General features: G+C 32.6%; 2 protein-coding genes and 1 long non-coding RNA gene across 3 annotated transcripts in view; 1 reads left to right on the top strand and 2 right to left on the bottom strand.

The window, feature by feature from the left end:
- Nucleotides 1-703: 703 nt before the first annotated feature.
- Nucleotides 704-3,739, bottom strand: LOC136341074 (cytokine receptor-like factor 3). The gene is made up of 6 exons (XM_066285677.1): nucleotides 3,304-3,739; nucleotides 2,477-2,761; nucleotides 2,236-2,407; nucleotides 1,915-2,180; nucleotides 1,551-1,727; nucleotides 704-1,283 (listed from the first exon to the last, which is right to left on the bottom strand). Exons 1-6 carry the CDS (start codon nucleotides 3,538-3,540, stop codon nucleotides 1,125-1,127), a joined length of 1,296 nt encoding a protein of 431 aa, XP_066141774.1. The 5' UTR covers nucleotides 3,541-3,739; the 3' UTR covers nucleotides 704-1,124.
- Nucleotides 3,740-3,934: 195 nt separating this feature from the next.
- LOC136341080 (uncharacterized) overlaps nucleotides 3,935-18,565 on the top strand; it is a 117,287-nt gene continuing 102,656 nt past the window's right edge. The window contains exon 1 of the long non-coding RNA XR_010732431.1: nucleotides 3,935-4,478. This is a non-coding gene — a long non-coding RNA (uncharacterized lncRNA). The remainder of the gene's footprint in view (nucleotides 4,479-18,565) is intronic.
- Nucleotides 7,545-18,565, bottom strand: part of LOC136341068 (mucin-6-like) — a 38,742-nt gene continuing 27,721 nt past the window's right edge. The window contains exons 3-14 of the mRNA XM_066285662.1: nucleotides 18,416-18,456; nucleotides 13,509-13,552; nucleotides 13,259-13,453; nucleotides 13,004-13,205; nucleotides 10,989-12,950; nucleotides 10,723-10,932; nucleotides 10,466-10,619; nucleotides 10,284-10,411; nucleotides 10,038-10,229; nucleotides 9,683-9,981; nucleotides 9,454-9,633; nucleotides 7,545-9,401 (exon numbers count right to left, since the gene is read on the bottom strand). Coding sequence (XP_066141759.1) covers nucleotides 8,976-9,401; nucleotides 9,454-9,633; nucleotides 9,683-9,981; nucleotides 10,038-10,229; nucleotides 10,284-10,411; nucleotides 10,466-10,619; nucleotides 10,723-10,932; nucleotides 10,989-12,950; nucleotides 13,004-13,205; nucleotides 13,259-13,453; nucleotides 13,509-13,552; nucleotides 18,416-18,443 — 4,020 coding nt within the window. The 5' untranslated portion in view covers nucleotides 18,444-18,456 and the 3' untranslated portion in view covers nucleotides 7,545-8,975. The remainder of the gene's footprint in view (nucleotides 9,402-9,453; nucleotides 9,634-9,682; nucleotides 9,982-10,037; nucleotides 10,230-10,283; nucleotides 10,412-10,465; nucleotides 10,620-10,722; nucleotides 10,933-10,988; nucleotides 12,951-13,003; nucleotides 13,206-13,258; nucleotides 13,454-13,508; nucleotides 13,553-18,415; nucleotides 18,457-18,565) is intronic.

Here is an 18,565-nt window from a genome sequence, read left to right as displayed (position 1 = left end):
AAAATAGGTATAATGAATATGAAGTAATTAATAAAGTTGCTAAACGGAAATTTTCGAACAAATCCATTGGTCACAATTGATTATGGCAGATAGTTAAAAAATTAAATTGAACATAAATGGCAATACATGGACCGGACAATTAAAGAAATTAAACAAAATATGAGATTTAGTTTTCAAATGTGTGAAACACAACACATGGAATACCTAAGTAAAAAAAAATATTTTTTTCGACGCAGAAGGACTGTAAAAACATTTTCTGTAGGCGGAGAAGGGTACTTCCTTCCTACCTTCCAATGTCTTAAACTCTCCATTACGCCCCATAGTTTAAGTAAGTCCTGAAATTTCAGGACATACTCTACATTACGATAATTTAGAATCCTGAAAAGGTGTTTGAAAAAGGCAAATGATTTGCTTGTTCGTTTTGAATTTCAACAAAACATTGTGCATAGGGCGCCGTTTATATAGGTTACTACTATAAGCATTTTCGGGCTGTTCCTTTATACCGCACGTATTTTAGTATACATCATCCCATTGCATTAGTTGATATTTATTAGAATTGTGTGCCGTCTCCACAAATTTGTCATACTAGACAACTGCCTATTTTGCCTAACTAATAGTGCAATTAAATTTTTTAAAATTGGGTAGTTATAGTTTAGGTTATATAAGGAAACAAATATATTTTTAGTAAATTAAAAAAAACATACTTTTCGGATATTTCCCGAAGTTATGAGATTGTTTATTTCTTTTTAACAAATTATTTTACATGCTACTTCGTTTCTTTTAAAAATAACGATCTCTTATAATTATAGCGATGCTAATATATGTAGCACTGGTAATACTTTGTCGTATTGCTATTTCAACTAGAATAATTTCCGTTTCTACTTTCACAGGTTTAGACGCAAACTATTTATTATTGTCAATGTTTATCTTTATTAAAAAAATGTAGGTATACAAAACAGATTTAACGGACTAGGAACAAAACAAAAATTCACTTCCCATCTTGCCCTACATAGTAACGGAAACATATATTCCTAACAAGTAAGGGTAAGTAATACATTGAAGAACATACGTATCTTATTCTTGGCTCTATATTTTGGCACAACTTCAGCCCATACCTTTATTCTTTATTCAACCATAACTTTGCATTTTGTACTGGTCATTCGACAAAAAATGGTGAAGGCACAGCATTCATCACAGTCCCAATAATAAGTCACACTTTTATCGTGGCAGTCAATATCAATTCTAGCTAGATTATTTTTGAAGGATTCGATTTTAAAACATATCTAAAAAAAATTATGTACAAATTATCAGAATAAATATAAGGGATACTAATTATCTTTACGAACAAATTATTATATTTATTTTCATAGAAACTGTGAAATAAAAAGTCTATTGATCAGATTTCTAATTTCTATGGAAACTAGCTTGATTTTAAATGTAGTCGTACATTAATAATTTAGCCTTTAACGCTATTGGAGATTTCTAAAAAATAACATGTCAAAAATAAGTCAACAATATACATGTCACTGAGATTCAAACATGTAACAAACCTTTGTTCCTTGCGTGACTTTGGGAAGATTTGTGCGCTTTTCACGTCCACAAATAAAAATTTTACCCTCGTTGTCAATCAGAACACCTTTCTGAACAATCCTCTCCATCGTCATGTCATTGTGCTCAGCATGTGTTAAACCAAGTATTAATTCGGACTTGCTATCCACTTCTAAAATCTAAAATACAAGGGCTATTCAGTTGCTTTAAATAATGTGGATAAAAATGATAAGTTTTCATATTTTTCAAATCTTACACAATATATATTTTCATTAAAAAAGAATTTATATTCGTAAAAAACTTTTTATAACAATTTTATCAGAACTATTCCTCAAAATGCTCTTATTTTATACACAAAAGTCTTACTGTAAATTCGACTGAATTTTTCAAAAACAAATCGGCTTCAGATACGATAATTGTCCCGACGTTTTCTTTTAACGATACGATTTTATTTTCATTAGATAAAATTAAGCCCGGTGAAGGTTTCCACGCTAAACATGGAGTTTTGGTCATTCCAGCTTTAGGAAATGACCACGGACTCCATTGGGTCAATCCAGAGAATTTGCAACAAACCCGGAAAGTATATGCTTGAGATATTTGAATATCTCTTAATAAATGCTCATAGGCAGGACCTAAAATTATGAATAAACTTCAATTATTTTAAACATTCCACTTACTCAAGCTCACCTTCATAACAATCAATATAATTTACAGGCAAATTATTATCTTTAGTAACATCGCCAAAGGTCCTTTGTAACTTAAATTCTTCAATATCAGCATTCCAATATTCACTATTTGCTTCCCATGATCTATCCCATTTCACAAGTAGAGCTCCTGGTTTATCTTCTATGTGATTTATCTAGAATTTACAATTATGTTGGTAATGCAATATTTCTTAAAGGGAAAGAAAATAAGTGTGCAGATCTACCTGAATTGGAGCAATCTTAAAAACCTCTCCAAAATTATTTATAAACAAAGAAATTTCCTCTTTAAATACTAGTTCAGGATAAAAGCTTATATAAGGCACTTGTTCATATCGAGGTAATGCAGGAAGGGTTCCTAAACCAGAGCAGCGTTCCAAAAAGTGAACAGTTTTTTCTGTGTTATTTGGTGGTAAGCTTGAACCTTCCTTTATCACATCTAAAGCACTTTCAAGGCTATTTGTGATAATGTTTTCACATAAGTGTAGTGGTTGTAATCCTTCTTCTTTTATCTAAAATTCGAAAGTAGCCGGAAAAATGTGTCAGTCTCAATATCAACATCTTATGATAAAAACAAAATACAATGTTTACTACACAATTCAATTAGATATGTCATTATGTAATAATTGAGGTTTTTAATGATGAAATGTTTGTTACAGGGATTCTTATAGTGGATTGTTACCTTTAGATTTAAAATGTATTTGACCTAAATAACATGAGCTCAAATCTGATATTATTGACAGTTGGGGTATGTGTTCTAGTTATTTTTTTGAAAAAACCTTATGCTTACGGAAAAACACAAGACCTATTGTGAAATAATGAGAATTTACTGTATATGCATACACAAAGAAATTAGTTGGAGTTCTGCAAGAAGCAGATTATATCTGAAATTTTTGTACGCTGTATACTTTGGATCCTAGATGTCTTTATATCTTAAAATACTTAAAAATGTTCACTGTAAAAATACCTTGAGTGAAGCCTAATATGTTAGAGATCCAAATAGTCAACTCAAGTATATCCTAATTAGTAATAGATGATAATATAAACAGTATACCTTTGCTGCCTTGTTAAGCAACTGCTTTTCCCTTTCATTCAATTTATCACAAAAATATTCCCTTATATCAGAAAATGCCCTTTTGATATTCTGCTCTGATTCTTGATAGGTAGAAGCAACTTGGTGTTGAAGTCCATCTAATTTCAATTTCAAATTGTTTAAGTTCTTGATATACTCCCTCGCTAAGGCAAGTGTTTCCCATACTTCCTTCTGTGCTTCATTGCTAACTGAAGTCATATTTTAAGGGGTAGCAGTTCAGTCTTAAGAAGTACAAATATTTATAGTAATAAATAGTTTCAGTCAGTAATCAAATGGTTAAATTAATTTTCATATAAAATTGAATTTTTGTTGATTAGTAAAAAAGTTTCTAACATTTCATAGGTTATGTGTGTCTTGAGCGGATAATTTACAATAATTGTAGTCTCAAAACAATGAGCGAGAGAGATAGAGTTCGCAACGGAGTGTCATGAGAAAGATGTGTGTTAAGGAACAAGAAAGAGCGAGAAAGAGCAATGCCTGAGGAGTTCATAGAATTTTTTTTTAAATGATCAACTTTTATTTTTTTGAATCGTCCTGGATTAACATGGCACTGTGAAGCATTCACAAAAGATATGGAGTAGGTGTCACATACAGGTCGTCCGCAAATTAATTACCCTGTCGCTAGGTGTAAATTGTATGAGCAAAAAAGCTTTTACAGTACATACATAATTTATACAGCCTTTAAGATTCGCATCTGATATTCTATTTTATGTTTTTTTTTTAAAGTAATTTTGCCTGCTTGAACTTATATACAAAACACAATTTGACATATTTGGCCTATTTAAAAAAGTTTCGCATTATTTTTGTGATTTGTGATAAATATACGACATCCGGTATATTTATACGTATTTATGTTGGGCACCATTTATTATTTCGTTTCGCGTATCGTTTCCATGGTTAGATCGGTGAGTTGTACGTTTGCAAAAACGGCTGTAAAGTTTTTTTGGATGTTTTCGTACCAATATCATCTCTTACACGATTCAGTTATGCGTTAGCGTGGTGATGAATGAGATATTCGCAATCTAGAACTCTTAATCGGTATTGCCGGGTATTCTTTTGACTCATGAATTTGTGTCTGAAAATGAATGTCGGGATAGTGGAAGTTCTGGTGCTCGGAGATGCGTTCCTGTTTCAAAGTAAGTCAATAGACACAATTGGATTTCAATTTATAAGAGAAACACTTGGTTTTGCTGAATTTCTATCTGAATTAACTGCATCATTTTGTATATTTACTTATTCATCCTGATAGTGATGATTACGAGTTCGTTAAAGTTTAATTAAATGAGATTCCCAACTTTGCTAAACTTGTTTACTAAACGAAAATACATTTTTTGAATAGACAAATCATATCAAATGAATTCGACCAAAATGAAAAGTAATGGTTTTAAGACTATAAGGATTGTATTTTACAACAAAGAATAAAATACTAGAAAGGATTTATTTGCTTAAAACGTACGAACGAAAAACTAATAACTAATCAAATTTTGTGGCAAAAACCAAACTCGCTTGCAACATGAATTTCACATTTTTACACAAATTTATCACAAGTTAATATTTGGTATGCAGACCTCTGTTTTTATAACTGCATTTAGTCTTGAAAGCATTGAATTGATCAACTTTTCGCAGTACGCAGGATCAATTTTGCTCTATTCATCTGCAAGCACACGTTTCAGTTCCTTTTTATTTGAAATGTTATGTTGTAACACTCTCTGGTCAAGATAATATTCCCATCAGTTTTCAATGGGATTAATATCGGGATTTCGCGGTGGAGGATTTACAACGTGAGGGCAATTATAAAATAACCAGGACCTACCTTTGAAAGCGGTATGCTTCGAGTCATTGTCTTGATAAAATTGCCACTTATCTGGTAATACCAGTAATAAAGGTCTGAAAAACTTGCCCAAAACATAACCGATCTTCCTCCGTGTTTTACTGTAGGCCGCGGATTTTTTAGTTGCAACTTTTTATTAGCTTTTTTCCATGCACAAACCTTACCAACGGAGGCAAAGACGTTATACTTGCTATCGTCGGTGAAAAAAATAATTTTCCAAAATTTGAAATCTTTCTATCGGTGTTCCGGTGCAAATTTTAAACGTTTTACTTGATTCTGCTTACTAATAAGTGGTTTGTTTCTGGCCCTTCTACTATTAAGCTTTGCTGTTTGTAGGATAGTCCGGATCGTTTGTGCCGTCACGGTTTGTTTCAAATGTTCTCGAACCCTTTTCGCAAATTTGGAAGCACTTAGAAATGGATCTTTTTTTTATTTCACGCACAATATAACGTTTTTCAGTTTCGGGAAACGCTTTGTTATAAGCATTTTTGCACTTGTTTATTATTTCATTTTTCGTTTGGAACCTTTGCACTAGACCTCTAACAACAGAATAACTTCTTAAAATTATTTCTGATATTTTTCGGAAAGATTTTTCACCTTGAAAATGTATAATAATTAATTTTTTCTCATCGATAGATGTTTGCCTATTTTGACGACTCGTTTTGATTAATTTTATCATCAAAATTTCTCAAATTTTATTCGACAAACAATATAAATAAGTTAAAAAAAAAATTATAACAACAACTGAGAGTTTGAAAAATGTTTTATCTGAGTTAGTTTGGCTTTTACCACAAAATTGGAGTAGTTATTAGATAGTTTTTCGTTTGAATGTTTTAGGCAAATGAATGTTTTCTAGTATTTTGTTTTTTTTTTTTTGTAAAATACAGTCCTTATACTCTTAAAACCATTGCTTTTCATTTTAGTCGAAATCATTTGATATCCTTTATTCATTCAAAAAAAAGTATTTTTGTTTGGTGGACGAGTTTGACTTTGACTCACTGTACGTCAAATATTACGAGACTTTGGAATTTGTTCAAAAACCACATTGACTCGTTTTGGGCGATAAACAATTTAGAACGTTGAATTTAAGATTGATTTTATTTGGTGGTTTTTCTTATGGAATGTTATATTATACTTACATGGGAGTATGAAAATACAAACGGAACTCGACTAAACTCAGCACAAACAAATCGACACGTAGTTTCACAAATATTCGTCGTTTTAACGTCATACGGGAGCGACGCTTTTTGTCAAGAATGCTTTGAAAGCTTTAGAAACAAAACAATAACGCTTCAGTTATTCGAGTTAATGGCGTCCCCGCGTTTCTTCCCGATTCGCTCGGGAAAAGTATGAAATTTCGAATGAAAATGTGGAAAAAAATTGGAAAAGTTTGTGCGAAGTTGAAGGATAATTAAATAGAAATGTAATAAGCATTTGTGCGGGATTCCGCCCGGTTCAAACAAATAAAAATTCGATTTTATTTGACAATACCGGGAATGGCGTGTCGTTTCCATTCGGGTTTCCGAAATCGCCCCATCGGATATCGTAGTATCGGCCATTGAGAACGAAAAAAGTCAGGGCCGCACGTGGGACCGAAAAGTGCAATGCGTGTTGAGTCGAAAATGAAGAGTAACTCAGATTTCTCTTGTCGATGACTGAGGAATGACAATTTTTTTGACCTGATCCTAAATGGTTTATTTGAGGTGAGTGCTTGGCGTTTAATCAGTGTACCTAATTTCACCTCTCTATTTTAAAAATTTTATTCTCTGTGTCGGTAGTTACTCTAAGTGATTTTTGTTAGTGTTGATTTTCTTTTTTTATTTCGTCGATTCACCTCTTTCTCAAGCATTTCGCAAATAAACGTTGTCCACGTTTATAATACAAATAACCACACATAGGTTTTTAATAACAAACATATCCTAACTTTTTTGCAATTATGACTTTAAGCTATTTTAATAATAGGTTCTTCCTAAAGATTAATTTAGTTCTGTGATCATTATTAAAAGCACACTGGCATACATTTGGCCAATGAGCCCAGCTTTTGTAAAAAAAAAACGATAGTAATTGTGAACACAACGAGATAACACGGTACAATTAATTAATTTCCCTGCTTACCATAATGGTTATTAGAATTCAATCCAGTGGAGTCTTAAATGTTTACAATCTGAATGCGAAAAATGGTTTTCCAAATTATATAAATCTCGCGTCACAATTTTATAGAAAAACTTATCAAATAAGTTATGAAAAAATAGAAAAATTGTCGATCTCAGACACCTTTAGCTACGGAAAAATAAACCGAAACAATGATTTTTCTTTATATAATTTATTTTATTATTTACAAGTACAAAAAGCTATTTACATAAAATCAAATATTATATAAGCATATACCCAACTGAGAGAACAAAATTTTTCTTTTAATTTAATTGCTAAAATTATATCTATAATATGTTATAAGAACCAAAAAGCTTTTTAATTTTTTTGTATATTTTATACATACAACATAGTTCAATTAAGCATGGTACATAGGATACTCTATAAAACCTTATTAAACTATATGAAATTAATACCAAAATTCTTTTACGTAAAGGGTCTTAAGAGAAGACAAATAGATAACTCAAAAATGATCCCCGTCCTTTTTTTTGAAAAATTATTAAGGTATAAATATTTTTCGGTTATTATCTATGTTATTCGGCATATTTGCTTATTTCGTAACTAGAGCAGTTTGTATAGAGAGTATGTTATAGTTGGGTTCAAATATTTTAAGGGACGATTCTTTGACTCAAAATATGGAAAAAAGTTTTTATAAACTTTCGTTGAAAAACGGCACCGGTCTGAATTGCAGCCGTGAAAAGAAGGCCATCAATAACTGATTTACGTTCTATTCTTTTAAGACCTGTTTTTTAAAAAGTCACAGTAACTTTGTCAAAAATTTAATTTTCATGGAAATAAAAAAATTGATTAATGCTCTACTTGGATTTCGTCCTTTCCATGGGAAAAAATTCGAAGTGTCAAGTTTCTATACTTACAGAAGTAACTGGTATAACATAATATTCTCTGCCGATTCTGATATTTTCTGCCACTGAAAGTTAGTAATACAATTGTGGTAAATTTATATTTATTTTGAAACGTTTGTCTCATATCTTTTCTCAGTTAGCACAGTTTGTTTGCTTTTGATTCTGGGCAATGTTCCTTACAAATTAACCTTATGTATTGATACATACATGAAAATAAAGCAATAACACATATTATTACTTATTTACACATACTGGTTACAACATTCTTCTACTTCATTCATCTCCAAACAGCTTTGCAAAAATCACACAAATATTCCTACAACATCTACATTTATGAGCTATAAATCTGAACTTACGGGTTTGTAGTACAATAAATTCTACTTATTCTAGAATGAAATAAAGTTATTAGCAGGAAATAGAATTTAATGGTTCATTTGATCAAGAATATTTAAGAGAAATTGAGCATTTAATTAGGTATTTATAGTTTAAAACATTATTATAATTGAAAGCTGTGCAGAATAATTATTAATACGAACTAAATACAACTTAATAAAATTACAAATAATTTACGATTTTTTTAGTACAATAAAGCTAAGTTTGTCACTCAAGATGTAGTTTACTTAGCTTTAATATTAATTTTTAATAGGAATCATACGTAATTTTCTCGTTTGCTTTATTGCTTTCTAATAATGCGCAAATATATGTTTGTGATTAAGGGAATAAAAAATATATGCATTTTGATCTACGTATACAACTTCTAAATCTCTTTTACCAGTTCACCGGTGTCGCTATCGTTTCCTACCAAATCTAGATGCAATTGTATACAAACTGTTGAGCAATTGAAGAGCTCTAGTATCTTGCTGGTCTTCACTTATATATGGATCTACCAACTGCCCCAGTGCATGATTTTCCACATTCCTAGTTGGTTTCAAATTTCTTGAATCTATTCTAGCCCCAAAGTCAAGTTTACTATCGTTAGTTAGGACATTTTGCTGGTGGTTGCTGGCAGAAATACCCAAATCTTGGGTGATATTAGCTCCACATTCACTAATTAGTAATAAAATAAGGCGTTTGGTTAGAGGATTTGACTCAATTTCCTTCATGCGACTGAGAAACTCTTCTTCTGAGGTATTAAGTTTCTTTAAGATTCGGTTAAGGCGGTTGTCACCATCTGATTTTGTGTGGTTCATAAAGTCAATGAGGATTCCATGGACCTGTGTAAATTAAATTTGATGTCTCAATTAGAAAATGAATATTATAATTTACTTGAGTGGAGTTGAGAGACAATGGAGGCAGCTCCCTCAAATCATAAGTAATCTCTGAAATTGGTTCCACTAAATCTGGCAAGACATCAGCATTAAAAAGCTCAGATGCAGTTGTTTGTTCACTGGATATTGAAGGAATTGTGGTGGTCTCAAGATTTTCATTTACCAGAGAAGGATTGACCTGAAATTCATATAATACTACTCCGAAGTAGCAGAGATTCGATATTTACAGATAAAGCCTTCTGCCACAGCTTTGTAGCATGAGTGCTACTTGTCCAATGATTTGGGGGCAAAATTGTGAACCCACCCCTCTTCTCATCACTTTGTAGTACATGGTTAAACCTGGGCACGAACGATTGGGAATCAGCAGTGTGCAAATCTGGAGTCAGTGAGTTTTTAACCTCCTCTTGAGCACCACCTTTGCGTTCTTCAGATGCTAAAATATATCCCCAAGTAGGAGATGGCACTGCTGGGGTGCTGGGTCTGATATCTGCGTCTGAGAAGTTCAGAAGTTCATCTTCTGTGGTGCCTTAATTTAAAGATATAGAGAGTTTGTTGTTTTGCGGTAATAATATAGTGACTCACTAGATTCGACGATATCACTACTATCTAACGGTGGAGGTTCAGTTGGTCTTAAACTCTCCAGGTTTTTCCTGAAATTGTCTGGATCATTCAGGTAGCTGGAGAGAGCCAAAGAGAAGTTTCTGGCTAGTTGCCGAAGCTCTGGAAGAGATGTTGTAGAAAGTAAATCCCCATCACTGTCTTTGGTGTTGTCAGCTGCAAATATAAATGTTTAAAATTTGAAGAGATCATATTATAGCCACTATTCACTTGGGTTTTCTGGTTCTGGTGCCACAGTAGTTGCTTCATCACTTATTTTTGAAACCACAGAAACAGTGGTAGTTTCCAATTCTACAGAGTTATTTGCAGAAGATCCAGTGTTGAAAAGATTGTTATATCTACGAATATTTTGTTGATACGAATGATATTTAAATCTAAAAGGGAAAATTTACCCATGCACTGTCATGGCAGTTAATAAAGTGGTTAATTTGTCTTCCTTGTCTTCCTTCAAATCGCTGTGTGTTTCATTATTTCCCAATTCACTGGCAAAATATTGAGCTAGAGAATGCAGGGTTTGAGGACTTACTGATGGAGGAATGGTCAGTCCTATAAAAATTGATATCTGTAAAGTGGATATTTTTTGACCTGAACAATCAGCCATTTTTCCACTGATTTAAAAAAAAATTTGTTGGACCTTCAATGAACTTACCTTGTCCAATTTTCTCTTTTTCTGTATTGAAATTAGCAATTTCCTGAAGTATTCCAATCATGTTATCAATATTATTGTATACATCAAAATTAGTAGGCAGCTGATTGGAAACTGGTGTTGGTTTAGTTGCATCTGTAGCTGTAAAAGGTCTGGCGCTTGATATGTGATAACTAGGAAAAGCTGTTGACAAACCATCTTGGTTAGTTGTGTCTAAAATTCCGCAATTGATCAATATAGCTAGTTATATATAAGATATCTATTCTTACCTTTATCACCAAATTTCGAAAATGGTCTGGGTTTTTCGATTTTGGACTTAACAGGACCATCATAAGCACTCTTAGTAACGAAAAAACCTCTTTCTGGAGAAAAAGTCGATTCTTTGGGAGCGTTATTATCAGCAACTCTAAATACAGTCCCGACCTTCAAGTTATTCAGATTGCTAGGCCTGGTTGAACTACCAATATTCTTCGATAAATGAATCGATATTTTGTCCTGTCCTTGACTAAACTTGATTGGTACTGCATTATTGTATGTGTTCAAAGTCCTTTCTCCGGACAATGAACTTTTAGTGACTGTAGGTATTGTAGGGCTGTAAAGGGTGTTCCTTATTGACCCATAAACTCTAGGAGTACTTGACGGATAGCTTCCATAGACTGTAGCCTGGTCTACAGTTTTCTCAGTGCTGCTTTGGTAAAGAAGTGGGACTGTTTTCTTAATAAAAGGTGGTTCATTCACAGGCTCAGAGTTTTGAGCCAAATTGAGGGACCCTTGTTGCGGTATGAAGACCTTCTGAGGGACCATAGTAGTGCTAATGAAGTCAGGCACAATGTTTACTTTGAGAGTGGTATCAGTTCTTCCAACGTTAAATAAGTCAGTGGGCAATGAATTTGTCACAGGAGTTGATGTCTCTATAACAGGCAAAGTATTGTCAGTATTTCCTGAATTGAAATCACTATAAGGAGTTTTTGATGTGGTACTATGACGAATTACTCCGAATATTACTGTAGGTTTGGTGCTAGTGGGTAGATAAGTGTACTTTGATTGAGTAGTGGGTCGGTTTGGCAGCCAAGTAGTACCAACTCTGCTCCCAACAAACGGCTTTCCATTATTAATGGGTTGAGTAGTCACAAGATGAGGAGTAATTGATGATATAGGAGTCTTTTTTGGCGCTTGAAGAGTGTTCAGTTCTTTAACTTCAGAATATGAGTCCCGATGGTTGGCATAAGAGGGTTTGAATCTGTCTGAAATGCTATTAAATCCACTCTTGGCAAATGAGGAAGATTCTTCTGGAATTTGCATCTCTTCCAAGTCGACAGGGGTTTCAGAAAGTTGATTTTGGTTTCCTTGCAAATTTCCTTTATTCTCTGATTCAACCAACTCCGATTTATGTTTGGGAAATGGGGGAAGAACAAAATTTTCCTGATTCTTTCCTGCTAATGGAGAGTAGGTAGTTACAATGTTGTCCGATTTGGGAATGTTGAATTTTACGTTTCCTCTGTTATTATTTCCACTAATGATTGATGCTGTTTGAGGTGGTCGGGCGCCATAGCTGTTGAATCTTTCTTTTACTGTTGAGCCATAGGCAAATTTTCTTGTTGGTGATAGGGTACTTGTGGATGCAATTATATTATGCTTGGTGACAGTTTCTGTCGGATTAATTAGAAATTTATCTGTAGTTTTACTAGTTTTATCAGAAAAACCTTGCCTAAAACTATGGGAAAGAAACGATTTGGTAGTGGTTGATACTTCATCTTTGAAAGAAGCAAATTGTACATGATACTCTTTAAGAGACTCAATTTTATCTTGGCTGTTATCTCCAGAATTTTGATTATTTCTTTGATTTTGAATCTTCTTAGAATCTCGTTTCTCAGACTGATCATAATTTGTATTCAAAAAGTTCCCAGTATCTTTATCAATATCCTTTTTACTCTGTCTTGATCTCGCTCGAGTCGTCTGATCATTATTATAGTTGTGATTGTCATAGAGTTTCTGTTGCTGATGTCCAAATAAATCTTTCTGCGATAATTGAATAAAGTTTTGTGCATTGACCAAGTGTCTGTTGTTTGACTCAGCCTGCTCTATTTGATGCTCAATGTCGCTATTATCAGGAATTCTATGATTTTTGATGTGTGGCCTTTGAGTTGCTGGTAAGAGTTGGCTATTTTTACTGGCTCGAACTGAAGATTTTTCCTCAGTTCTCATTACCGCTCCATGGTTCAGGGCGTGGTCTAAACAATGTGTAAAGGTCATATTAGAAAATAAATGTTGTAATAATATTTACTATTATTTATCCCCACTCTTCTCGAAGCCTTCCTCCGAGCTACATCATTTAAAAGTCTTTCAGCGCTTTCCTCGTATAAACTAGGAGAATTGGTGCAATTAACTTTATTCCACCACTCGCATATCAATTCAGCTTGCTGGAAAATTGTCCCATTCGGGCAAAGGAATGAGATTTTTCTACCGTCTTCGCAAATATGAAATACCTAACAAAAAACAATTTATTTTGTGTCCTTAATTAATGCACAACCAAATAAACCTGGCAGCCAGTTTCCAAATCTGCATAATATCCATTTTCAATCCCTTTGCAGCTAAACGATGTTTTAGGTATGTACGAGTAAACAGGAAAATCTGTTCCTGGCCTTCCTTCTACTCCTTGAAAGAATTGGAAGTACTCCAACCCGGGATCTGGGTTGTTGTCCACTGCGTTATCCCTTTGAAGACTATGTACTAACTGGAAGGGTCATTTTTTTTATTAAGAGCAGTTTATAAAGATTTAACACACCTACCATTGGTCTAACACAATAAGCTGCGTAGAAGGTGAAGGCCAGTCCTGAAAAGAAATTAACTGGGTGAAAACATTAATAAAACATTATTGATGAAAATTATGTTGCAGCAAATCAATGAGCGAATAAGGCTTGATGCATTCTCAAAAGAACAGATGAATGAAAGTGGTAAATCGAATAAAAACTTACTCGGAAAATATGATAAAAACATGATTTTATTTACAATGCGGTTGTCGTAGTCTGCTTTCAGTAAATTCTACCTTGAACAAATAATAAGAGTTTCTGCTTGTTATGTTCGTTTTAGATAATTGCTTTTCACATAACAAACGGAATTTTCTTAATGTTTGGTATGTTCATTTTTGGCAAATTACACGTTTATCTTATTATTGAAATCAGGAAATTTATAATTGATCCTGGGTTTTGAAGACATCACATAATCCAAGTTGCCTACTTTCCTATTTTTCCTTGATAACTACTTAACCTGTCGCAATGTTTTTTGTTCTGCAGAAACACGATCGGATTGCTTAAAAATCATCTTCCCAGAATTAATGACAATGGGAAAATGAAGACGATCTCTTTCCTTTTTCTTCGTATAGACGAGGAATAAATAATAATAATACTGAGATAGGATCTAAACGACCTCTAACTACTGGCGCAGCACTTTGTACAACATTAAATTCTTATTGGGCAACCGGCAATAAGCCACTAAAATATTTCGGTAAAACAATTGGATTTGTTTCAACAACTAGTGGCTATTGCCAGTTAGAAAACTATTCTACTGGATTTCCGGTCATTAATGTAAATTAACAAGGAATAGATGCATTGCAAGATGATGCGGATTTACCGCCTTAATATTGCAATGTTGATCTACTGATTGATGTTTGTTAAATGCCAACTGTACTAACTAACCTAAACTGACCGTGTTTGAAACTTTTCTGGATATAGCGGTATCATTAAGCAATGAAGCAATACGACAACTGAATGAGTTTAAAGCTCTATAGTGACTTAACTGATCTGATGGATGTTTTTACAGAATTTAACACTCAAAAGTCATTAAACAAAATCACAATAATCTAGATAAACAGCTTTTTGTTTTCTAAAATCTATTAAATAAAATGTTAAAACTATTAGTGAAGAAGCATTAGTCGTTAGTGATCGGTCAAATGTTGAAATGTGTATTTCTGGTTGGTGGTTCAGAAACCTGATGAGCGCAAGATAAGATCTACCTAAGTGGCAAATTCAAACGACATTAGCAATGATAGAACAGTGAAACATGTAAATAATTATTCAGACCCAGTGAAACCTGTATACAAAGATGCTAATAATGGTACGGTTCAGCTGAGCGTTTCATTATTTCAGCATATCATTCAAGAAAGGAAGTTTCTTCGAAAAGAGTGCGACATTGAAGTAGCTTATTGGGAAACAATATCATGTTATTTCCAAGATTAATGCCTATATTCGTCGTCCATCTGTAGATTTGGGAACTATGATCCAGGTATTACTGATTTCATGTAAAACAAATTCTTGCACATTTACATCAGCAGCCTCTCGATTTGTCATTTTAGCTATTCCTGCAATTAATTAATGCAGCATGATATATATCATAATCTTGTAGATATCATGATGCTTTGCATTCTCTATCTTTTTTCTTTTTTTAAATTGAATGATTATTTTTTATGTTTTAATTTTCCCGAAACTTCCCGAAGAAACAAGTGCTACTTAGAGTTTTCCTTACATAATACATCTGTGAAGTGAACTTTCCGATAATTCTTCCAGAGGGATTAATGTTTCAACTCATTTCATAATATTTCTTTGAAGACATCTGTACGTTACATTGACTATCATTATTCCTCACCACTTCGATTCTAAACCACTCGATCATTTCATCAATCTCTAGTTACATCACGACTGTCAAGACTTCCTCAGACGAAATATGCACGAAACTAGATCGAAGAATTGATAATATGTAAAAAGAAATGGTGCAATCGGCTGACTCCCTTTGTTTCATCTTATTAGAAGCGTGCGAAATCCATAAGTTATCTATTGGTAAATTAGGGACATGATTTCTTACGTAATCAGTTGTTAAATAATATTTAAGTATTTCCACAAAACTCATCTTCTTGAAGAAATTAGAAGACAGACAATAGAGCCATTTAAGTGACCTTAAGGCTCATTATTCCATTGACCGATTTTTGCCGGTGCAGTGTTAATTAAACATCATTAAGAAGATGTTTAGCATCGTACCTTGACACTGTTCAAGATCGCTCATTTACCAGCTTTTTCCGAATTGGTCTATTCGCAGTTCCTTTAGCATTACAACTGTTTAGACTAGAAGTTGTGTAAACGCTTAGATTGATAGCTTGTTGTTGTTTTAATCGATTGCCTACAGATAAGGTAAATAGTAAATGGTAATTTTCAGTTCTGAGTTAATAGATGATTTGAGATGACAATGACGGTAATTAAGACTGTTGTGATGATAAATAATGAGTTGGAAGAAACAATTAGAGGATATATTGACTGTCTGCATGCATTTCAATTTTATGGGTTTCTATAAGCAGTTGAATATTTTAACATATGCTAATGTAATCCAAAATTTATCACCAAGAGTATTTTATAATTATTCTCGTCTTCATCAGAAAACACAATAAATTTTAAGTTCAAACCGCCTGACAGGTCAGATATAAGATCTTGATACGAAATTGAATTTTGTGAAATACTGGAATGATATTTCTTTCTTTCATTATGTGAACCACAATCTAGATTATTGAGTAGATGTTGGTTTCATCTGTCAAATAGGCAATCACTACAGGTTCTACTAATATTGCAAGAAAATAGCGAAGTCAAAAAAAGCATCATTGTTTATTTTTCAGTTTCGTAAAACCTACGAACTAATATTTCTAGAAATTGGCGTCCTCGGTAAAGTGGATTTCACAGCATATTATTCCGTGAAATATGCAAAGCTTGGGAACCTTATGGGATCTCTATGCAAGTTGCAATTGTTGGTACTAAAAAAATTTACAATTTCGTAGAATTTGCGTACTTAAGGTTTAGATTTAATTTAGGATATTCGAAAATCACAAGTTGAAGCTTTTTCGTGATATTTTGAGAACCATTGTAAATTTTTTAAATTTAAAAACATTTTTTAACATAAAAAAACAAATACTTTTTTTAATTTATGTCACCTTCTATCTTAATAATCTTTCACTTTATTTCCGATACTCTATATAAGGTGTTGTCAACTGTAGTTCATTGAAATGTAGAACAGATTCTGTAGTCAAAAATATGGACAATGATATTTTATAAACGTAGACCCGAAAAGGTTTATATAAAACCTACAGAATTCTAATGATTGAAAAAGGTTCTCGATCTTTTTTACGCAGTTTCTAGAGTTTGTAAAATATTTAGTTGAAATTTGGAGTGAATGCTCTTCATATGAGTGTAAGTATTAAATGTGACGCGACACCTGATGCTTGCAATCAACAGGGTGACAGATGTTTTTTGGACCCGGCCATCAGGTTTATATTTAAAAGCAAGCATCAATTCGTAGCCGTTAAGCTTCTACCAAGGTGTTATATCACGTAAGTATATGTTGCAATGTATTACTCACGACAGAGATGAACTAAATTAAATATCATTTAAGCTATGTTGGAGAGCTGTAAAGGAAAGGCGGAGATTAATACCTCGTCAACACTAAAAATTAATGTCTTCAATTAAATATTCATATTTAAAATTTGTAGGTTCACATATATGCCAGATGATATATATTTGTTAAGTTGAGGAGGACTGTTGTACCACATAAACTAAATATTGATTTTAATAATGAATCTCAATTTTTCTTCCTTATAGGGGAATAATCAATTAATAAAAACAATAAAGTAATAAAGAAAATGTAGTTTATTAACTTTGCAAAATGCAAGATATTTTTATGGCTTATTTTTCTAGAAGTCGATATTCTGGTGTTAAAACTATTAAAAATTACTTTGATATAAATTTCTCAGAATATAAAAGATGAAAAAAGTTGAAGATGATCACAATTTGCCGAAATATTGGAAATGTATTATATAAATTTTATCTTATAGAGGAGAAAATCTGTCTATATTTTAGAGACATGGATGTATGAAATTATTGAACGATAAAATAAATTGTCCGTGATTCTGGTTTTTTTAGGTATTTTCGGAAACCTTTTTTTTAAGTTTGTGAAGGCATATTTTTGCCCACAAAAATGTGTCTTCAAATAACAATTTTAAAAGAAAATTCCGATATTGAAATCATGTGGAATGGTTGACTTAACCATTGTTTTCAGGAAAGAAAGCTTAATCCCTTAAAGGATTATCTCTTTATTATCAAACTAACATCAAAATTGCTTAAGACGTAACTCTTCTCGGTCTGATAAATTTGACTAATTTTTCCAATACATAAAGTACTACCTCGTTTTAAGTATACGATGACAAATCCTCTTAATGTTGAAATTTAAAAGAAAATGGTGCAGTCACCTGAACAATAAGTCGATTTATTATAGTGAAATGAACACAATGGATGTCGCTCAAAAAATATTTCGTGTCATCTCATTTTAGCTCTTTCTTTGAATCGATTTGTTAAGCAATAGGAATGTACAAATCGATAAAATTAATTTATTGGTTGTAGCCTACAAATACGACCTGCAATTTATGTAGTTTTATGATGTTTCAGTGCCACACAAGGGTAAATATTGATTAGTGTAGATACCTATTTTATTAGTAAAGTCATTATATATACAAATTATACAAAAAAACTAATGCAATAACTACTGCTGACTGAAAATCTCTATGTATCAAAAACCTCGATACATTGTATTATAATGTGACATTTAACTGTATTACTTCAGCTATGTTTTTCCTTGCCGCAGAGAATATACTTTTCAAGGCACTTACCTAATTTTATGATGTGGTACCTCTCCATTGTGGACGTTATTCTGAAATTAAAAAAACCTGTTAAGAAAGGTTATGCAAAAGTAGTTTTCAAGGTCTGGTATTGACAAACTCCTAATGAAAGTCAAAATACTTCAATTCTTTTGAATGGTA

This window comes from Euwallacea fornicatus, chromosome 9, assembly GCF_040115645.1.
Source record: "Euwallacea fornicatus isolate EFF26 chromosome 9, ASM4011564v1, whole genome shotgun sequence".
NCBI lineage: Eukaryota > Metazoa > Arthropoda > Insecta > Coleoptera > Curculionidae > Euwallacea > Euwallacea fornicatus.
Note: the sequence above shows the minus strand (reverse complement) of the source record. Positions and strands in the feature narration are given on the sequence as shown.